General features: G+C 40.4%; 1 protein-coding gene across 1 annotated transcript in view; it reads right to left on the bottom strand.

Annotated features, from left to right (window-relative positions):
• The window catches only part of JMY (junction mediating and regulatory protein, p53 cofactor), a 76,230-nt gene that overhangs the window by 6,863 nt on the left and 47,618 nt on the right, over window positions 1-21,749 (bottom strand). Inside the window, exons 5-10 of the mRNA XM_042252021.2 lie at window positions 21,274-21,439; window positions 20,591-20,778; window positions 16,479-16,565; window positions 7,988-8,083; window positions 6,215-6,812; window positions 4,829-5,139 (exon numbers count right to left, since the gene is read on the bottom strand). Of these exons, the coding sequence (XP_042107955.1) occupies window positions 4,832-5,139; window positions 6,215-6,812; window positions 7,988-8,083; window positions 16,479-16,565; window positions 20,591-20,778; window positions 21,274-21,439 (1,443 nt within the window). The 3' untranslated portion in view covers window positions 4,829-4,831. The remainder of the gene's footprint in view (window positions 1-4,828; window positions 5,140-6,214; window positions 6,813-7,987; window positions 8,084-16,478; window positions 16,566-20,590; window positions 20,779-21,273; window positions 21,440-21,749) is intronic.

The raw sequence follows: 21,749 nt of genomic DNA, 5'->3' as shown, positions 1-21,749 counted from the left end.
TGGAAGGGATTAAAACTAGTCTATAGTTTGCTTCTGGCGTAGGATACATTTAGTCTTTAGCTGTTCCAGCTCATGCATTTTCTGGCAGTATTTCACTGTTCCTCTTAACATTATACTATGTATCAGTCATGAACAATCAACCAAAACAGGAAGATTCTAGGCAACTTTCAAAGGATTATTCACTATTGACAGAAACATAATGTAAGGACCTAGTAGAAGCAGAAGAGATTAAGAAGTGCAAGAATACACAGAAGAACTATACCAAAAAATGGCTTCACGACCTGGATAACCATGATGGCATGGTCACTCACCTAGAGCCAGACATCCTGGAGGTGAAGCCAAGTGGGCCTTAGGAAGCATCACTACGCACAAAGCTAGTGGAGGTGGGATTCCAGCTGAGCTATTTAACACCCTAAAAGATGAAGTGCTGCATTCTCAATATGTCAGCAAATACAGAAAGCTCAGCAGTGGCCACAGGACTGGAAAAGGTCAGTTTTCATTCCAATCCCAAAAGAAGAGCAGTGCCAAAGAATGTTCAAACTATTGTACAACTGTACTCATTAAGCGTCTGCCTCTAAAGCGGGAGACCTGGGTTCGATCCCTGGGTCGGGAAGATCCCCTGAAGAAGGAAATGGCAATCCACTCCAGTATTCTTGCCTGGAGAATCCCAAGGACGGAGAAGCCTAGTAGGTTACAGTCCATGGGGTCGCAAAGAGTCGGACACGACTGAGCGACTTCACCTCACCTCACTCATTTCACATGCTAGCAAGGTAATGCTCAAAATCCTTCAAGCCAGGCTTCAACAGTACATGAACCAAGAACTTTCAGATGTACAAGTTGGATTTATGAAGGCAGAGAAACCAGAGATCAAATTGCCAACAAGCTAGACAGCCTATTAAAAAAAAACATCACTCTGATGACAAAGGTCTATATAGCCAAAGCTATGTTTTTCCAGTAGTCGTACAGATGTGAGAGTTGGCCCATAAAGAAGCCTGAGTACTGTAGAACCGATGCTTTTGAATTGTGGTATTGGAGAAGACTGTTGAGAGTCCCTTGGACTGCAAGATCAAACCAGTCAATCCTAAAGGAAATCTGTCCTGACTATTCATTGGAAGGACTGATGCTGAAGCACCAATACTTTGGCCACCTGATGCAAAGAGCCAACTCACTGGGAAAGATGCTGATGCTGGGAGAGGACGGAAGGCAGACGGACAAGGGGACAAGGATGAGGATGGTTATTAGGTTGGTGTAAAAGTAATTGCAATTTTGCACTTCTGAAGTTTACCATTTGGTATTGGAATACATTCTGAAATGTGGTTATGTTATATATCATTTTAATGCACATTTCTTGTTTTATGTTTTTTGCTAATGACATTACTTGTTTTAAACTAGGGAAATGATGTTAGACAAAAAGCAAATTCAAGTGATTTTCTTATTCAGGTTCAAAATGGGTCATAAAGTAGAGAAAACTCGCAACATCAACAACACCTTTGGCCCAGGAACTGCTAACGAACATACAGTGCAGTGGTGGTTTAAGAAGTTTTACAGAGAAGATCGAAGCTGATCCTCTTACAACTGCATGAGAGGTTGCTAAAGTACTCAGCATTAACCATCTTATAGTCATTTGACATTTGAAGCAAATTGAAGAGGTAAAATAGCTCAAGAAGTGGGTGCCTCATGAGCTGACAAAAAAAAATTTTTTTTGAAGTATTATCTTCTCTTATTCTACACAATAAAACGAACCACTTCTCCAACTGGATTGAGAGTGTTAAGAAAAGTGGGTTTTATATGACAACTGGTGACAACCAGCTCAGTGGTTAGACTGACAGGACGCTCCAAAGCACTTTGCGAAGTCAAACTTGCACCAAAAAATGTATTTGGTGGTCTGCTGCCTGTCTGATCCACTACAGCTTTCTGAATCCCACTGAAACCAGTACATCTGAGAAGTATGCTCAGCAAATCCAAGAGGTACACCAAAAACTGCAATACCTGCAGCCAGCAACGGCCAACAGAAAGGGCCCAATTCTTCTGCACGACAACACCTGACTGCACATCGCACAGCCGACACTCCAGAAGTTAAACGATTGGGCTACGAAGCTGTGCCTCATCCGCCACATTCACCTAACCTCTCGTGGACCTACTACCACTTCTTCAAGCATCTCAACAACTTTTTGCAGGGAAAAGGCTTCCATAACCAGCAGGAGGCAGAAAATGCTTTCCAAGAGTTCATCAAATCCCGAAGCAAGGACTTTTACACTTTAGGAATAAACAAATTTATTTCTCGTTGCCAAAAACGTATTGATTGTAATGGTTCCTATTTTGATTAATAATGTGTCTAAGCTGAGCGCCGAAGAATTGATGCTTTTGAACTGTGGTGTTGGAGAACACTCTTGAGAGTCCCCTGGACTGCAAGGAGATCCAACCAATCCATTCTAAAGGAGATTAGTCCTGGGTGTTCTTTGGAAGGAATGATGCTAAAGCTGAAACTCCAGTACTTTGTCTACCTCATGCGAAGAGTTGACTCATTGGAAAAGACTCTGATGCTGGGAGGGATTGGGGGCAGGAGGAGAAGGGGACGACAGAGGATGAGATGGCTGGATGGCATCACCGAGTCAATGGACTTGAGTTTGAGTGAACTCTGGGAGCTGGTGAAGGACAGGGAGGCCTGGCGTGCTGCGATTCACGGGGTCGCAAAGAGTTGGACATGACTGAGCGACTGAACTGAAGCCTAGTTATGATTTAAAATTTACAGTCCGAAACCACCATCACGTTTGTACCAGCCTAATAGATAGTATCACTGACTCAATGGACCTGAATCTGAGCAAACTCTGGGAGACAGTGGAGGACAGAGGAGCCTGGTGTGCTGCAGTCTATAAGAGTTGGACATGACTTAGCAGCTGAACAACAAATTAATTATGGGCATATTCTTAACACCTGATATAAGGTAATTAGCAGCAAAGCCACTTGCATATGTGAAATACGTGCTTATGTGAGGTTCTAGCTGTGGGATTATGTAATCAGTGTGCCAACACAGTAGTTTCTGGATAAGTTCAGCAGCTTATTGAGAGGCTACATGCTAAAGGGGACAAGGGAATGGATAGCAAGCATTGTGAAGTGGGACACAATTTGTATCACCCAGTGTGGGGATGGTTCCCAATCAGGCACATCTGAGTCTCTAGACACACTCACACAAGGAGTGGACACGTTCACATTCCTTTACAAAGCACAGCATACATATGTACAAGCACAAAGAACCTGAAATTATTTTGGGATCCAAAAACAGTACGTGACTACTAATTAAGGCCTCCACACCTAACAGGGGAAAAGGATGCCGCCAGTCCCAAGACGCATGGCCATAGCAGGACGGTGTTACTGTCAAATGCTGGTTAGAACACACTCAGATTACACACGGCCACTTGTCAGAGTCTTCATGCTTTTGTCAAGCTGCTGATTGGGGCAGGTGCTGGTGGGGAAGGCCAGGGTTGGGAGTGAAGAAGCAGAACATTTTTCTGACAGTGCAAAAGGATAAAACTGCTTTTAGTAATATTCTGACATATCCAAAATAGTATCTTCCAACATCTAATCAATATTTTTTTTAAAGAACTAATGACAGTTTCTGTTTTGGGGTGGTTTTTTTTTGGAGTAAGTCTTTAAAAGCCACATGTATGACTACGTATATATCCGTTCTACTCGGACAGGCTCTTTGGGAATGAAGGCCATGAGTCTGCATTTTTAATAAGCTCTCTTGGTAATTCTTAGGATTTGGCACCGGGATTCTTAAAGTAACTGTGCTAAGGATAAGTTTCTCATTCCTCTACCTCACCTACTTCCCCCTTTAGTGAAGACTACAGAAACAGTCCCTCAAGAGAACATGATGATTAATGGAACATACATGCATATTTCATATCTGTACAAGCATGTCAGCTATGGTCATACCAGTTCAATATACTATTTGATTTATAGCATGTGTTATCTTTGTGTGTGTGTACTCAGTCACTCAGTTGTGTCCAACTCTGCGATCCTCTGTCCATGGATTTTTCCAGGCAAGAAATACTGGAGCGGGTTGCCATTTCCTACTCCAGGGGATCTTTCTGACCCGGGGATTGAACCTGTGTCTCTTGCATTTCCTGCATGGCAGGCAGATTCTTTGCCACTGTGCCAGCTGGGAAACCCCTGTTATCTTTACCAATTCTATATATTTAGCATAATTTGTGCCAAATAACAATACAAATTAGCTTATTAAAATGTACTTGAGAAAACTCTATTACCTTGGGAGAATACCAACACCCACAGGGTTAACTCAATAAGATATTCATACAGTTTTATATAGATAATGCAGTAATCATGATACGTCATAAATGATAAACTTTAAAGGCTTAGAAAGCTAAATAATTAGACAATGCAATTAGATTCCTTTGTGGGAAACCAACAAAAAATCAAGATTCAATATGCATAACAGTTTGCAACTGAAACATCTAAGTCAGAAAAAGTTTTTCCTATTTTTTTTTGAAGCTAGAGTAAGACTATCACTTTACTAGAGTAAGGCTATCCTTTTTACTTGCATTATAGCTTATACTGAAAAAATGTTTAATGAGCAGGATATAAAAAAAACAGCATTTACAAAGCAACATCTTTATAAAGCATTTTTTCTTGTTATGTTTCCAGAAACTACAGAAGTAAAGCTTAAAGTTTACAAATTTATGATCCAGGCTCTAACTGACCTATATAGTAAACAATAACCCTCAGATGCAATGAAATATGACAGACCTCATCATCCAACATAAAAGCTGTATACCGAACGCTACTGAAGAAAAGTAAGGCCATTTACTTGTTAGTTTTCCCAGTCTGTGCAAGGCAAAGCCTCCTCTTCGTCCTCTGATTCAGGGGATGCTTCTTTGATTCTTCTAAGAGCTTCATGGATGCTCCGTGTTAGGGGGTCTGTGTCAGGCAGAAGCGTGAAGGATTCTCTCAAGACTTCCTTCTGTACCTTCTTCAATTTTACCCCCTTTCTTATTTGTGCCAAGATGTTATTACTATCATCTTCATCAGGAAAAGGAGGCAGAGTTCGCTGTTCAACCTTTTTCAGATGGAAACTACCACGCTTCAAGGAAGCTAGCACCTCATCCATGGGTGAGCTCACTTTAGAAAATGGAAGAAAACAAACAGCTAGTTAGGACTGCGCTTAAGAGTGGGGACCTGTACAACTCTTAAGACTTTAGTGCTGTGGCAGCCCAGGAAGCTGAAAGCGCATCAATAGAAGGGACCATTAAGCATGGACAGAACTTTGTCAGAACACAGGGGATACTAATTATGTTTGTTTAAAAAAAAAAGTTCCAAGACTCAAATTCCATGTCAAGCATTACTAGTACTTCTATTGTTTCCTGTGTGAGAGAAGAGAGCAGACTGGGAGCTGTTGAGCGGGGATGATCTTTAGTAATATTATGGTTGAGACTCCAAAAGGGTTTCCATAATACAAAAATCCAATCTAAATTCAGACCGTGACTGGATTGCACATTTAATTAAAGAAACTTAAATTCTGGCTCATTATGGTGATGATTTTCTTTTTTTAAAATAACTTTCACATATGCTATTCTACTTGGGTTATAGTAAGAAATATCCTACTGGATGGTCTCTTAGATTAAAATTTAATACACAGAAAAAATAGTCTCTCCATGAGAGTTAAAGCTCCTTAAGGGCCAAAATTATTCACCATGAAAGTTAAAGTTCCTTAAGGGCCAAAATTATTCACTGTTTCAAAAACAGCTTTATGAAGGCATCTGAAATGCCCTTTTCTTCTTTGCTTCTTTATACAACAACATGCCAGGGTCCTCAATAAATATGTAGCCAAATGTTACATGAATCTGCCAATGTTATTCTGACCAGACAGCTTCCCTGTTCTTATATTTCTGAGATTTAAAATCAGATTCTAACATTAAAGGAGCCACCTAAAATATGTTACCAAAGAGATCAAGTCAAAACATAAAATTTTTAAAACATGCCTAAGAGCTCAAGCAGGCCCACATTTATTCATGTCTGCACCCATCTGCAAACATGGGTTGGTAAGAATTCTGCCAAGGTGAGACATTGAGAACCTGTCTGCTATCAAATAATGTTCAAAAATATAATGTTTAAAAAAGCTTTGTAATTGTGAGGACAAAAATGGTCTTTAACTATATGCCTCAGTCAACAGATGAACTCGGCGTTTTTAACTTACCTCTCCTCCTTTGCAAGCCTTCAGCCGTCTTTCTGAGCTTCTTCCTGGCGCTGACGAGCTGGCTGCTGTCGAAGAGGTGTGCTGAAGGGGCACTGGCTGACTTTGGGATCCTCTTCTCGCTCCCTTCCATCTGGGGCAGGCCTTTCTCCAGGGTCTCGGGGGCGCTGTCCTGACCCACGGGCAAAGGTGGCGGTGGGGGGGGCGGGGGGGGCGGGGGAGGTGGGGGGGGGGGGGGGGGGGGGGGGGGTCTGGGGGCCCCCGCTGGGACAGAGCCTGCTCTGCAGCCAACAGTGTTTACCAGTGGACGAGACACAGGGGGAGGCAGCTCAGCGGTAAAGCCGCTGGGAAGTGATGAGGTGGCTTCAAGTTGTGCTGATGGATGACCTTCAGGTGGGGTGAGGCTCTGGGCGTCTGCTGCCTGTGATGACCTGAGCTTGGCCCTTCCTTCGTCCACTCCCTCCCTTTTCTCTTCGACCTGGAGCACTCCTGGCAGGCTGTCACACTGGTCCTCACAGGACACGGGACTGGCTGTACTTCTTCTTCTTGCATGAGCCAGTCGCAATCGGGTTGATTTAAGTATGACCTGGCCTGGGTATCTCTAAGAAATCAGAAGTTATAACTCGTTAGATTAGAATTTATAACCAAATGACTTTATTTTCTCCATCTAATGCAAGGTGTTATTTTAGAGCTTTTGTGATTTTTCAGGGAAAGATATACAGAAAAACAAACATTAAAATGTAATACTTTATAAGAAATTATCACTAAACTCTCTTATTTGCTTATCAAATCCCTATAAAAAGACCATCAGTAATAAAAGTACTACTTTAAATGGAAAAATATTAGCAGGTAAAATTCAAAACAAATGATGTCAAACATATATGTGCTATTTTATTGCTAAAAAAACTATTCTTAGTTTCTTACATGTATTTTCCAAATGCTCAGACAAAAATTAAAACATTAATGTTCTTAAATGGTTAAGCGGTACTTTTTTTAGAGCTCGGAAAACAATATATGCATTTTATGATAAAATTCTGTAAAGCAATTATTCTTCAATAAAAAAAAAATTAAAAAATTGACAAGAGAATCAACCTACTGAAAAAAAAGAAAATGATAAAATTTGTTAGGAGTACTGATAGCGCTCCAATCTTTTTATTACGGTAAAACATAGCCATAATGCATTTGGTAAACAACATTTTTTTAATACAAGGCTTATCCCTTTGTTAAGGATCCCATTCCCACCTCACTCTTTCACTTGATCAAAAGCCTCCTTCTCCTGCAAGGAGATACTTCAGAATAAAGAGGAGAAGTAAGGCCTTAAGTAGCTGCTAAGAACTAAAACTACTGAGTTTAAGCACATTCCTAGGAAATGCTCAGCTACTGTAGTGTCAGTGTCTGGAGTCATGGATGAGCTTGGCAAGAGACCTGCTAAAGCCTTTCTCATGTATGCTGATCCATCTTCTAATTCTCCCAGTGGTCAGATTACCACCACAGGCTGATGTGCACAGAATTAATAACAAGCTGATGCTTGAAGTGGAAGGTTAGTTACTAGCTAACTTTTATTAAACTCAAGAGGAATCCAGACTTCCCAAAGGTCCTGACGACTCCTCTTATACCGCTGAAAGGGTGAGCCAAGACTGCCATGACTGTAACTGTTTCCTAAATAACAAAAGGGAAATCAAGTTTTTCTCATAAAAGAGATGTTACAATAGGAGTATATATGTAACTCTGTTTAAAAAGCAATGAACAATAATAAATTGACCACACTTTTACTACCTGTTTAAAATTTCGAAGTCTATCCAGTGTTTTCTGTCTTTCTTGGCTAACCCAGGCACTTTTTCTTTCTTCTTCATCATGTAATTTATCTCTTTTCTGGTTAAAAAAAAAAAATTAATAGTAATTCCAGTATGATGTGTCCCACTGTATTTTATCATTAATAGAAAAAAAGGAGAGTTCTCTCAATATATATGCTGCATTACTCCAAAGAATGATATGTTAAGCAATGTTTGGTGGCATGAAACGCTGTTAGCTTTAATAGAAATGAAATGTTTCACTTTCTACATGTAATACCAATTAAAAGATGTTTACTCTGCAAAGTAAAATAATATTTTCTCTGAACTGAAAAATATTTCAATTTGTGGTTCTAGCTAACTCAAATATTAATAGTTGACCTTAAAAATAAAAAATAACCACTTGGTAATTTAGATATTATATATAGGTTAAGCCTGGTGTTCTGCAAATGTCTACTATTACTGAACCTGTTCCTCCTGCTACAAATCTATGTCTTAGTATCTCATTCATTTTTCCTCCCCATTCCCTAATCCCAAACTGGGAATACACTATCATCCACCCAATGCTGGTCAAGTTAAACATGAATTCCTCTTCCTAGAGGAAGGAAAGTGAATTCTTGGCAGGAGGTTAAAGACTAGAAGGAGTGTTTCTGACAGCCTCACTGCTGAAGGTCAAGTGACAGGTATGTGGCTGTCACTGATGGAATTCACTGAAGAGTGCTACTATGGCCAACCACTTCCCCAGAGGGAGGCACTATCACATACAACAGAGACCGGCTTTTGGCTTTATCTCCTGGTTAGGTGGCTTGGATCCTCTGTATAGAGATCAGTCTCTGGACTCATGATCAGGGTGGGGCAAGGGTGAGTAAAGATGAACATTCTTCCATCTCTTCTTGTGGCAAGTCAAGAAGACCCTTTCCCTTTAGAGGGCTCTCACTGGGAGAGTCTGCAAAAGCCATTTATTGGTAGGTTAAGTCAGGCAGTCCAGATTGCCCTATATAATGCTTAAGGTTTCCGGATGGGAAAATTTGAAAAGATATGACTTGAGTTTATGAAAAGAAATAAAGATCCCAGGCAGATTCTCTCCTTTAGAGAGGAAAGCCCAGAGTGGCTCAAGGACACAGTGAGGCAAGAACTTATTCCAGCTCCTCACCCCTACTCTGTATTCAGTTCCATTTACAAAGCTGAGCCAGCAGAAGGAAGGAATGAAAAACTGTCATATGCACATGTGGTAACCACCTGGAACGGGAGTGGGCATGTACTTTCCACGCTGGGATACAGGCCACAGAACTCTTGGGGACAAAGCGTCTTCTAAGGCCTTGTCTCAGAGATGAACAGTTTTCTGTACTTAGAGGGTACGATCTAATGCATACAGGGGTTAGTACTTGAGAAAAAATTAAGTTATCTAAAAGATACTCAGCGTTTCAAACTGTGAATTTGCATCTCTAAGCATAATAAACAAATAGTTGGAGTTTCAGAAATATTTGAAATTCAGAAATACAACTGGTCAATCATACTGCTGGTCTGTTAGCAGATATATCCAGAGTCAGATCTTATTATTATCTAAAAGACCCCAAATGCAAAGTTTCAGACATGTTCAGGTATGAACTAATGGGCTTATATGGACTTTTCATAGAGCACAGTATTACTGCAACTGAAATCAACAGGCCTGAGTTGAGTATCACCCCCTATTTCCACCCCTTGCTAGCGACCGGCAAGTCATTTAATGAAGATAATCTACCCTTTGGGCGGGGAGTGGTGTGTATTAATCACTCAATCGACCCTTTTGTGGGTGGGTAGAGAAGGCAATGGCACCCCACTCCAGCACTCTTGCATGGAAAATGCCATGGATGGAGGAGCCTGGTAGGCTGCAGTCCATGGGGTCGTGAAGAGTCAGACACAACTGAGCGACTTCACTTTGACTTTTCACTTTCATGCATTGGAGAAGGAAATGGCAACCCACTCCAGTATTCTTGCCTAGAGAATCCCAGGGATGGGGGAGCCCGGTGAGCTGCCGTCTATGGGGTCGCACAGAGTCGGACATGACTGAAGCGACTTAGCAGCAGCAGCAACAGAGGATACTTATTAGATGGTGACACAAGAAGCTTTGAGTTTCTGTTAACACTGTGTCAACCTGGGTGCTGGTTGCACGCATATGTTCATCTCATGAAAGTTAAAACTTATGAGCTATACACTTGTGTGTCTGTGTATGCATCTGTAGATTGATAAAGGTAATTTAAAATTAGATTTGATCTAAGCCAACTTTCATTTTCCTCTAGCTTTGCATGTTAAAGAAAGGTGGATTCGTTCTCCTACAGTGAGGTATTCCACCCAAAGTCAGTAGTAGGCAAAACTACTAACATGAGGCAGATGACATTTATCTTTGAGATTTCCCCAAATACCAATTTCCTCATTTTTACTCATCTTTGCCACATAAAATTCTTTGAGAAAGGCTTTGACACTCATTCATTCTAAGAAGCTAATTAGCTATTCCATTCACAAAAGTATTGGCATTTTATCAGAATCCACAATCTTCATGTAATAAGAAACACATTCTAAGTGTGGGATCTAATAACAAGTAGACAGTGTAGGTGCCGATAGTGATAACAGGAGGCATTCTTATTCACTGAATTCTTTACTGGCCCATAGTCTGACTTTTCTTACAAAGCAGCTCTTGACCCATGAAAACAGTAATGAAAAATAAAAATACAATAAATTTTCTGTTAATTTAAGATTATTTTACAGCTTATGGGTAGTCTGGTTACTTTTTATGTTTTAAATTCAAGAGTTTTAGCTGTGTGCCATAATGAGCTTGAGGGATAACATCAAAACCCCTACAGCAGCAGCTAACATCACTCAATCACAACAAATTAGAAGCTTTCTTGTTAACAAATCAGGAAAAGACAAATCTCTCACCACTCCTTTCAATACCACACTGGAAATCCTAGTGAATGCAATAAGAAAAATAAATAAAAGGTATACGGATTGCATTCAAAAGTAAATTGCCTTTATTTGCATATGACATGACTGTATATATAGAAAATCTGAAAGAACCAAAAAAATATGACTAGAACTAATAGGAAAATTGCAAGATATAGGGCTGACATATTGCGTTGACCACAAATTAGGCTGCTGCTGCTGCTGCTAGTCACTTCAGTTGTGTCCGACTCTGTGCAACCCCATAGACGGCAGCCCACTAGGCTCCCCTGTCCCTGGGATTCTCCAGGCAAGAACACTGGAGTGGGTTGCCATTTCCTTCTCCAATGCATGAAAGTGAAAAATGAAAGGGAAGTTGCTCAGTCATGTCCAACTCTTCGCAACCCCATAGACTGCAGTCTACCAAGCTCCTCCGTCCATGGGATTTTCCAGGCAAGAGTACTGGAGTGGGTTCCCATTGCCTTCTCCACAAATTAGGCTAACCTAGTATAAAAGCCAATTAGCCAACGGCTTTCTAATAAAACAGTAATGAAATGCTGGAATAAAAAACCTTTTATATCATACCTACAGCACTGTTTACATTCAGTTCAGTTCAGTCGCTCAGTTGTGTCCGACTCTTTCCGACCCCATGGACTGCAGCATGCCAGGCTTCCCTGTCCATCACCAACTCCCAGAGCCTACTCAAACTCATGTCCATCGCGTCAGTGATGCCATCCAACCATCTCATCCCCTGTCATCCCCCTCTCCTTCCCCCTTCAATCTTTTGCACATCAGGGTCTTTTCCAATGAGTCAGTTCTTCCCATCAGGTGGCCAAAGTATTGGAGTCTCAGCTTCAGCATCAGTCCTTCCAATGAATATTCAGGACTGATTTCCTTTAGGATGAACTGGTTGGATCTCCTTGCAGTCTCAGTTCAGTTCAGTCGCTCAGTCGTGTCCGACTCTTTGCAACCCCATGAATCGCAGCACGCCAGGCGTCCCTGTCCATCACCAACTCCTAGAGTTCACTCAGACTCACGTCCATCGAGTCAGTGATGCCATCCAGCCATCTCATCCTCTGTTGTCCCCTTCTCCTCCTGCCCCCAATCCCTCCCAGCATCAGAGTCTTTTCCAATGAGTCAACTCTTCACATGAGGTGGCCAAAGTACTGGAGTTTCAGCTTTAGCATCATTCCTTCCAAAGAACACCCAGGACTGATCTCCCTTAGAATGGACTGGTGGGACTGGTCCCTTGCAGTCCACAGGACTCTCAAGAGTCTTCTCCAACACCACAGTTCAAAAGCATCAATTCTTCGGCACTCAGCTTCCTTGGAGGTCCAGTGGTTAAGATTCTGTCTTGCAGTCTAAGAGACTCTAAAGAGACTTTTCTCCAACACCACAGTTCAAAAGCATCAATTCTTGGCACACCCCAAAAAAGAAGACAAATTTAGGTATAAATCTAATAAAATGTGTACAAGATCTATATGGAAAGAAAACGTTCAGACATGTTTAGGTATGAACTGATGGATATTTATACATAACTATCAGTTCAGTTCAGTTCAGTCACTCAGTGGTGTCCAACTCCTTGTGACCCTATGGACTGCAACATGCCAGGCTTCCCTGTCCATCACCAACTCCTGGAGCTTGCTCAAACTCATGTACATCAACCAGTGATGCCAACCAACCATCTTATCCTCTGTTGTCCCCTCCTCCTGCCTTCAATCTTTCCCAGCATCAGGAGAAGATTCCAATGAGTCAGTTCTTTGCATCAAGTGGCCAAAGTATTGGAGCTTCAGCATGAATCCTTCCAATGAATGTTCAGGACTGATTTCCTTTAAAATGGAATGGTTGGATCTCCTTACAGTCCAAGGGACTCTCAAGAGTCTTCTTCAACACCTGAAGGGACTCTCAAGTGTTTTCTCCAACACCTCAGTTTGAAAGCATCAATTCTTCGGCATTCAGCCTTCTTTATGGTCCAGCTCTCACATTCATACATGACTCCTGGGAAAACCATAGCTTTGGCTATATGGACCTTTGTCAGCAAAGTAATGTCTCTGCTTTTTAATATGCTGTCTAGGTTGGTCATAGCTTTTTGTCCAAGAAGCAAGCATCTTTTAATTTCATGGCTGCAGTCACTATCTGCAGTGATTTGGAGCCCAAGAAAATAAAATCTGTCACTGTTTCCACTGTTTCCACATCTATCTGCCATGAAGTGATGGGACCGGATGCCATGATATTAGTTTTCTGAATGCTGAGTTTTAAGCCAGCTTTTTCACTCTCCTCCTTCACTTTCATCAAGAGGCTCTTCAGTTCCTCTTTGCTTTCTGCCATAAGGGTGGTGTCATCTGCATATCTGAGGTTATTGATATTTCTCCTGGCAATCTTGAGTCCAGCTTATGCTTCATCCAGACTGACATTTCACATGATGTACTCTGCATACAAGTTAAATAAACAGAGTGACAATATACAGCCTTGACGTACTCCTTGTCTAATTTTGAACCAGTCCATTGTTCCATATCTGGTTCTAACTGGTGCTTCTTGACCTGCCTACAGGTTTCCCTGGAGGCAGGTAAGGTGGTCTGGTGTTCCCATCCCTTTAAGAATTTTCCAGTTTGTTGTGATCCACACAGTCAAAGGCTTTGGTGCAGTCAATAAAACAGAAGTAGATGTTTTTCCTGGAACTCTCTTACTTTTTTGATGATCCAGTGGATGTTGGCAATTTGATCTGATTCCTCTGCCTCTTCTAAATCCAGTTTAAACATCTGGAAGTTCACGGTTCACATACTGTTGAAGACTGGCTTGCAGAATTTTGAGCATTACTTTGCTAGCGTGTGAGATGAGTGCAATTGTGCAGTAGTTTGAACATTCTTTGGCATTGCCTTTCTTTGGAATTGGAATGAAAACTGATCTATCTTTTCCAGTCCTGTGGCCACTGCTGAGTTTTCCAAATTTGCTGGCATATTGAGTGAAGCACTTTCACAGCATCATTTTTGAGGATTTGAGATGGCTCAACTGGAATTCCATCACCTCCACTAGCTTTGTTTGTAGTGATGCTTCCTAAGGCCCTCTTGACTTCAGACTCTAGGATGTCTGGGTCTAGGTGAGTGATCACACCATCGTGGTTATTTGGGTTGTGAAGATCTTTTTTATATAGTTCTTCTGTGTATTCCTGCTACTTCTTCTTAATATCTTCTGTTTCTGTTAGGTCCATACCATTTCTGTTCTTTATTGTGCCCATGTTTGCATGAAATGTTTCCTTGTATCTCTAATTTTCTTGAAGAGATCTTCTAGTCTTTCCCATTCTATTTTTTCCTCTATTTCTTTGCAGTGATCACTGAGGAAGGCTTTCTTATCTCTCCTTGCTATTCTTTGGAACTCTGCATTCAAATGGGTATATCTTTCCTTTTCTTCTTTGCCTTTTGCTTCTCTTCTTTTCTCAGCTATTTGTAAGGCTTTGTCAGACAACCATTTTGCCTTTTTGCATTTCTTTTTCTTGGGGACAGTCTTGATCACTGACTCCTGTACTATGTCACCAACATCCATCCATAGTTCTTCAGGCACTATGTCTGTCTATCAGATCTAATCCCTTTAATCTATTTGTCACTCATACTGAGAATTCTAAGGGATTTTTTTATTTACATCATACCTGAATAGTCTAGTGGTTTTCCCTACTAATGGTTTTCCTTTCTTTTATTTAAGCCCATATATAACTATATGTAGTTATATAACTATAACTCTTATAAAAGAAATCAAAGAAAAACTAAAGAGATTCTCTGTTCATGTATAGGAAGACTCCCTACTGCTAAGATTTCAACTACTCCCATCTTGAGCTATACATTCACTGCTATCTTAATCAAAATCTCAGCTCTTATTTTAAAGTTTGTTTGGAGAGGCAAAAAAAACCTAGATCAATGGAACAGGATAGAGAGCTCAAACAAATATAACCAACATATCCTTAAAGGAGCAAAGAAAATTCCATGGAAAAATTGCAGTCTTTTCAGCAAATGGTGCTAGAGCAACTAACCACCACATTTAAAAAAGAAGAAAATGGCGGGGGGGTGGGGGGGGGGGGAGACAATTTAGCCCTACACTCTTCACAAATTTTAACTAAAAATGGATCACAAAATTAAATGTAAAATGGGAAATTATAAAGCTTGTAGAATATAACATAGGAGAAAATTTATGACCTTGGGTTTGGTGGTGACTTTTTAGATACACCACCAATGGTACATCAAACAAAGATTTGGTAAGCTGGATTTCATTGAAATTAAAAACTCTGTTTTGGGAGATACTGTTAAAGAATGAAAACACAAGTCACAGATTAGGAGAAAGTATTTTCAATAGACATATCTGACAGGGGCTATTATCCTGAAGAAAACAAATAACCTAATTAAAAATGAAAAAGTAACACTTACTAAAGGCACTTTGGAAGACCGTTTGGCAGTTTACTACAAGGTAAGCGTATTCTTCCTGTAAGATCCCATCATACTCTTTGCGATTTACCCAAAAGAGCTGAAAATTTAATGTACACACATAACCATTCCCACGTTATCAGCTTTACTCCTAATTGTCAAAACTTGGAAGGAAGATGTCCTCACTAAGTGAATGGACAAATACACTGTGGTACATACAGGCAATGGAATATTATTCAGGGCTAAGAAATAAGCTACCATGCCATGCAAATAACACAGAGGAACCTTAAGTGCAAATTACAAGTTAAATGAGCAAATATGAAAAAGCTACGTAAGTGTGTGGTTCCAATGTTCTGGGGAAAGGCAAAACAAAAACATCAGTGGTTGCCAGGAGTTTGTGGACAGAGGGATATGAAGAGGTGGAGCACTGGGAATTTTTAGGGCAGTGAACACATTCAGTGAATACATTATTCAATACTGTAATGGTGGATTCATGTCATATATTTGGCAAAACCAACAGAATGGACAAGCACTAAGGATAAACTATGGACTCTGGGTGGTAATGATGTCAAAGTTGATTCAGACTATAACAAATGTAACATTCTTGTGTGGGATTTTACTGGTAGGGGAAACTGTGCTATAATGAAGTATATGCATAATTGGCCCTCTGAATCCACATCCTTGGATTCAAACATCCTTGGATTGAAAATATGCAGGGAGGTGGAACACACACACACACACACACACACACACACACACACACACACACACACACACGGTTCCAAACACACACACACAGACACACAGTTACACACACACACACACACGGTTCCAAAAAGCAGAATTCAAAGAATTTGCCCACTGGCAACGTTACATCACATTTACACTGTATAAGTAGGTAATCTAGAAGTGAAGACTACCGGAGGACATGTGCAGGTTATATGTAAGTACTGTGCTATCTTATATAAAGGACTGGGGCATCCAGAGATTTGGGGGATTGAGGGATGCGGGCAGGGCAGGTATCCTGGAACCAATTTTCCCACTAATGCTCACATCTAGCTATAACATTTACTTAATCTCTGTAGATTTTATTCACTTTGCGATATATAAAATTCAAAGCTTTATTCTAAGTTTTCCAGAATGCAAACTTACTAGTTGTACTGTGTGGTGGGTTCTATACTCATCTTCACTCCGAAGGCGCTGTTGGAATTTTTCATTGTGTTTTGCAATACAAATTTCCTAAAAATACATGAAATGTGTTTTTTAATACAACTGAATAAATTAAATTTTAATCAACATATACCTACACAAGAAAATATCAAGTAAGCCACCTCTGGTTTCTCACCTGGAATATTGAAGCAGCATAAACCAGCATAATTTAGTATCTTAAAAGACTCGTTTATTAAACTACAGAATTCCTTATTTCTCCCTTTTTTTGGAAGGGGAGGAATGGCCATGGTAGAGTGGAATGGTATGTGGGAATCTTAAAAGCCTCTTTCAAATCCGAAGATTTAGGCCATAAGATTCTAAGTATTATTATACTCTTTAAAATAGTCTGAACAAAAATGGATATATAACTCTTAACTTCTGTTTCTTAAGTGCTCTCTGAGGAATTAAAGAACATGATTTTGCTTGGATTGGTTTAAACACTATCATGAAATCTGAATCTTCTGGTCATTGGTAGATTTCAAAGCTAAAAAGAGACCTTAAAGACAAGAAAGTATAATACAGATATGCTAATTCTAATCACATGAAAATATATTAAATAAGAGATATGTGCTCTTTACAAAATAATGCACTATCTTATCATCTGGCAACTTTCCAGTAGTACCAGGCTGTCTTCATTTTCTCTGGGTCCGATAGAGATACAAAGGTTAACACTAATTTCCAACACTTTCAAAGTTATACCAAAAGATCACTCTTCTAACCTCATTAAGTCGTATATGAATAACCTTTCAAGCCAGGAAGCTATATTTTAAAGCAATTGTTTTATCACTTTCCTATCTTCACCCACACTGGGTTGACTATATTCCTAAAAAGTATTGATCATGAAATGAACCTCTCCAAGGTAATCTCCACAGGGGAAAGTGGTATGACATAGTGATACAATGGCTCAGGCTTCCAAGTCACACAGACCTTGGATAGAATCCTGTCTCTGAGCCATACTCGCCACTTTCCCTTGGGCAGACTTAGTTCCCTTGGTTATAAAAATGATACAAGTCTATAATTCCTTATCTAGAACAGAGCTCAGGTGTGTTTCAAAATTATTTATTTTTATTTTAGAAAGGTGATATGTTGCATATGCCATCGTTTGCCCAGTAACTCCAGCAGGATCCAAAGCAATACCTGACAGTAAGTATCACTAACATTTTTGCAGTGAAATAAATAGTCACAGCAAATAGGATAAAGGAATGTTCAAGTATAAGAATGCTTTTTGGCTACTGGGAGAATTAAGATATAAAAGAACAATGTTGTTTCTCTTTATTCTTCCTGAAAAGTTTAATCACAAAGGACAGACCTCAAGTCATCATGGGACAGGCAGAGATCATCTTTGTTCTTTTAAGAGGACAGGCAGGGTGTGATTTACTTGTAGCCAAAGAACTTCCCCTGGGTGTGGAATTCTATCATGGATGCCAGATTAACCAGGGAGGCTGTGACCCTGGGAACGCTGCTATGCAGACAAGGAATGTAGGGTGTTGCTACAGAGAGAGCCATCTTGATCTGTCGTACAGTGTGTATGGTTCATCGTTCTTTTCAGAACAGTGTTTCTAATTTCCTCTCTTGCCAGCCTTCTGTCGCTCCTCCTTTCCCCGGCAGTCCCGTCACCTCAGCTGTGGAACTGGGGGGGTCTGGGGGCAGGGAAAGGAGAGGGCAGGGGACAAGACCGTTTGGAGACCCATGACTATATGTATGATCACTCACAGCAGATCAGAGACTAAGTTTAAATGTGCAGAATCTGTACGGCTAAGTTTCCCTACTTCTGATTTAGTTTAATATAAGAATGAAGAGTGAAAACTATACATTAAATTGGTACACACTTTTATCAGTTCAGTTCAGTCACTCAGTTGTGTCCGACTCCTTGAGACCCCCATAGACTGCAGTATGCTATGCTTCCCTGTCTATCACCAATTTCTGGAGCTTACTCAAAACTCATGTCCATCGAGTTGGTGATGCTATCCAATCATCTCACCCTCTGTCGTCCCCTTCTCCTCCTGCCTTCAATCTTTCCCAGCATCAGGGTCTTTCCAGATGAGTCAGTTCTTCACATCAGGTGGCCAAAGTATTGGAGTTTCAGCTTCAGCAACAGTCCTTCCAGTGAATATTCAGGACTGACTTCCTTTAGGATGGACTGGTTGGATCTCCTTGCAATCCAAGGGACTCTCAAAGAGTCTTCTCCAACACCACAGTTCAAAAGCATCAATTCTTTGGTGCTCAGCTTTCTTTATAGTCCAACTCTCACATCCATACATGACTACTGGAAAAACCATAGCTCTGACTAGACGGACTTCTGTTGGCTTTTTAATATGCTGTTTGGGTTGGTCATACCTTTTCTTCCAAGGAGCAAGCGTCTTTTAATTTCATGGCTGCAATCACCACCTGCAGTGATTTTGGAGCCCCCCAAAATAAAGTCTGACACTGTTTCCACTTTTTCCCCATCTATTTCCCATGAAGTGATGGGACCAGAAGCCATGATCTTCGTTTTCTGAATGTTGAGTTTTAAGCCAACTTTTCACTCTCCTCTTTCACTTTCATCAAGAGGCTCTTTAGTTCTTCTTCGCTTTCTGCCATAAGGGTGGGGTCATCTGCATATCTGAGGTTATTGATATTTTTCCCGGCAATCTTGATTCCAGCTTGAGCTTCAGCCAGCCTGGCATTTCACATGACATACTCTGCAAACAAGTTAAATAAGCAGGATGACAATATACAGCCTTGATGTACTCCTTTCTCAATTTGGAACCAGTCTGTTGTTCCATGTCCAGTTCTAACTGTTGCTTCCTGACCTGCATACAAATTTCTCAGGAGGCAGGTGAGGTGGTCTGGTATTCCCATCTCTTGAAGAATTTTCCACAGTTTGTTGTGATCTACACAGTCAAAGACTTTGGCATAATCAATAAAGCAGATGTTCTTCTGGAACTCTCTTGCTTTTATGATGATCCAGCGGATGTTGGCAATTTGATCTCTGGTTCCTCTGCCTTTTCTAAATCTAGCTTAAACATCTGTAAGTTCATGGTTCACGTATTGCTGAAGCCTGGCTTGGAGAATTTTGAGCATTACTTTACTAGCATGTGAGATGAGTGCAATTGTGCAGTAGTTTGAACATTCTTTGGCATTGCCTTTCTCTGGAATTGGAATGAAAACTGACCTTTTCCAGTCCTGTGGCCACTGCTGAGCTTTCCAAATTTGCTGGCATATTGAGTGCAGCACTTTCACAGCATCATCTTTTAGGATTTGAAATAGCTCAACTGGCATTCCATCACCTCCACTAGCTTTGTTTGTAGTGATGCTTCTTAAAGCCCACTTTACTTCACATCCCAGGATGTCTGGCTCTAGGTGAGTGATCACACCATCGTGATTATCTGGGTCGTGAAGATCTTTTTTGCACAGTTCTTCTGTGTACTCCTGCCACCTCTTCTTCATATCTTCTGCTTCTGTCAGGTCCATACCATTTCTGTTCATTACTGTGCCCATCTTTGCATGAAATGGTCTCTTTGTATCTCTAATTTTCTTGAAGAGATCTCTAGTCTTTACCATTCTGTTGTTTTTCTCTCTTTCTTTGCACTGATCACGGAGGAAAGGCTTTCTTATCTCTCCTTGCTATTCTTTTCTCAGCTATTTGTAAGGCCTTCTCAGACAACCATTTTGCCTTTTTGAATTTCTTTTATACATAAATAAAAATTTCCTTGAAGAGTGAGGTTAGAACCAGTCAACTTAATTATAGAGCACCCCTGACCTCCTTAAATAAAAAGAAGCCAGGATTTGCATTACATAGAGTCCTGTAGTCATGCCCAAGCAGAATCACCTTTGAGTGACTGAGGCAAATAGCACATCACCACTGGCTATTCTAATGTGTTTACGAGGGTAATTCTCTGACAACCATATATCAATATAATGGCTTGAGTATTGAAAAGACATTATTCTTACTTAGTTTTAAAAGATATGCAAGTATTAGTGACAAATCAGGTTAGAATTATTAGATATGGGTCAAGGATTAAGTAATGAATGAAAGAAAGATGTAAATTAAGGTTACAGTCAAGCAATTATACCTTTTTATTTCTGAGGTATGCTTTCTTGGCTGAAACCCGTCCACGTCTTGCCTCCAGCTGGCGCGCTTTCTGCTGAAGTTTCTGAAGTTCTTCTCTCTGAAAATGCACAGACGCTGCCATCTCTTCCTTCTCCAGCATGGCCTCCATGCTTTCGTAAGTGTCATAGTATACCACTTCATCTCTCTTTTCTGTCACAAAACAGAAACAAGGGGCAATGGTTAACAGCATGGGTTACGGAGCTGGACAGAGCAACTCTTATCCACTCACTAATTCTGTAACCTCAAGCAAAGCCATTACCTCTTGACTTTCTCTGTAAAATTGTGATTATTAGGAAATACATCTCAGAGGGGGGATGTGTATGCCAGTATCTGGCACATAGTTAAGTGTTCAATGTAAGAAGCTATGAATCTTGTCTGCCAAATTAAAAATTTGAGAGTACAGATTCTGGCTGAAGCAACAAAGCAAGTTAGAAAGTACTTTACAAAGGTAAGATCATAGCTGAACTGCTACCTCTACTAAATCACTTGCTTGACTTTGCATTAAGTTTTTTTAGCCTCAACAGAAGAAATAAAGCTAGTATCCATGTACATTTTTCCTATGCAAGCAAACAACTACATGGGGAAATTCCATCATTCATTCAAAAGTATTTTTGTGGACTTGCGTTGTTAAGACACACATCATACCTGATATAAGTCTTTTGATGCTTTCCAGCTGTGCTGTCAACAGCAACTCTTCACACTTCAAGATTTCAAATTGCACTTCATACAACTGAAGTTGCAGATCATAATAATCAGCTTCTAACTGATCCAATCGAGCTATGGCTTCCGTACCGCCCTGTAGACTCTGCATCTGCATTGAAAATAAAAATAAGGACGTATCTAGTTGGAGAGAACAAGAAATCAAGTTATGTTTGGAAATGTATTCTAACTGATCAGACAGGGTAAATCCATGAAGCAACTGAATACCAGCAGACAATCTGGGGTCAAAGGCTCAGGTACAGATGACTTAAGAACCTACTAAATTTGTGTACAAAGCTGTGTGTACATGTATTTTTTTCCTCTGAGTACAGTGTTTCTAGCTTTCAAATTTATAAACAGAAGAGTCTGTGACCTAAAAAGAGGTGAGAATGATTATAATCAAGACTCAGTTAAAAAGGAGA

This window comes from Ovis aries, chromosome 7 (genome assembly GCF_016772045.2).
Source record: "Ovis aries strain OAR_USU_Benz2616 breed Rambouillet chromosome 7, ARS-UI_Ramb_v3.0, whole genome shotgun sequence".
In the NCBI taxonomy this organism is placed as follows: Eukaryota; Metazoa; Chordata; class Mammalia; order Artiodactyla; family Bovidae; genus Ovis; species Ovis aries.
This window is presented reverse-complemented; position numbering and strand designations above follow the sequence as displayed.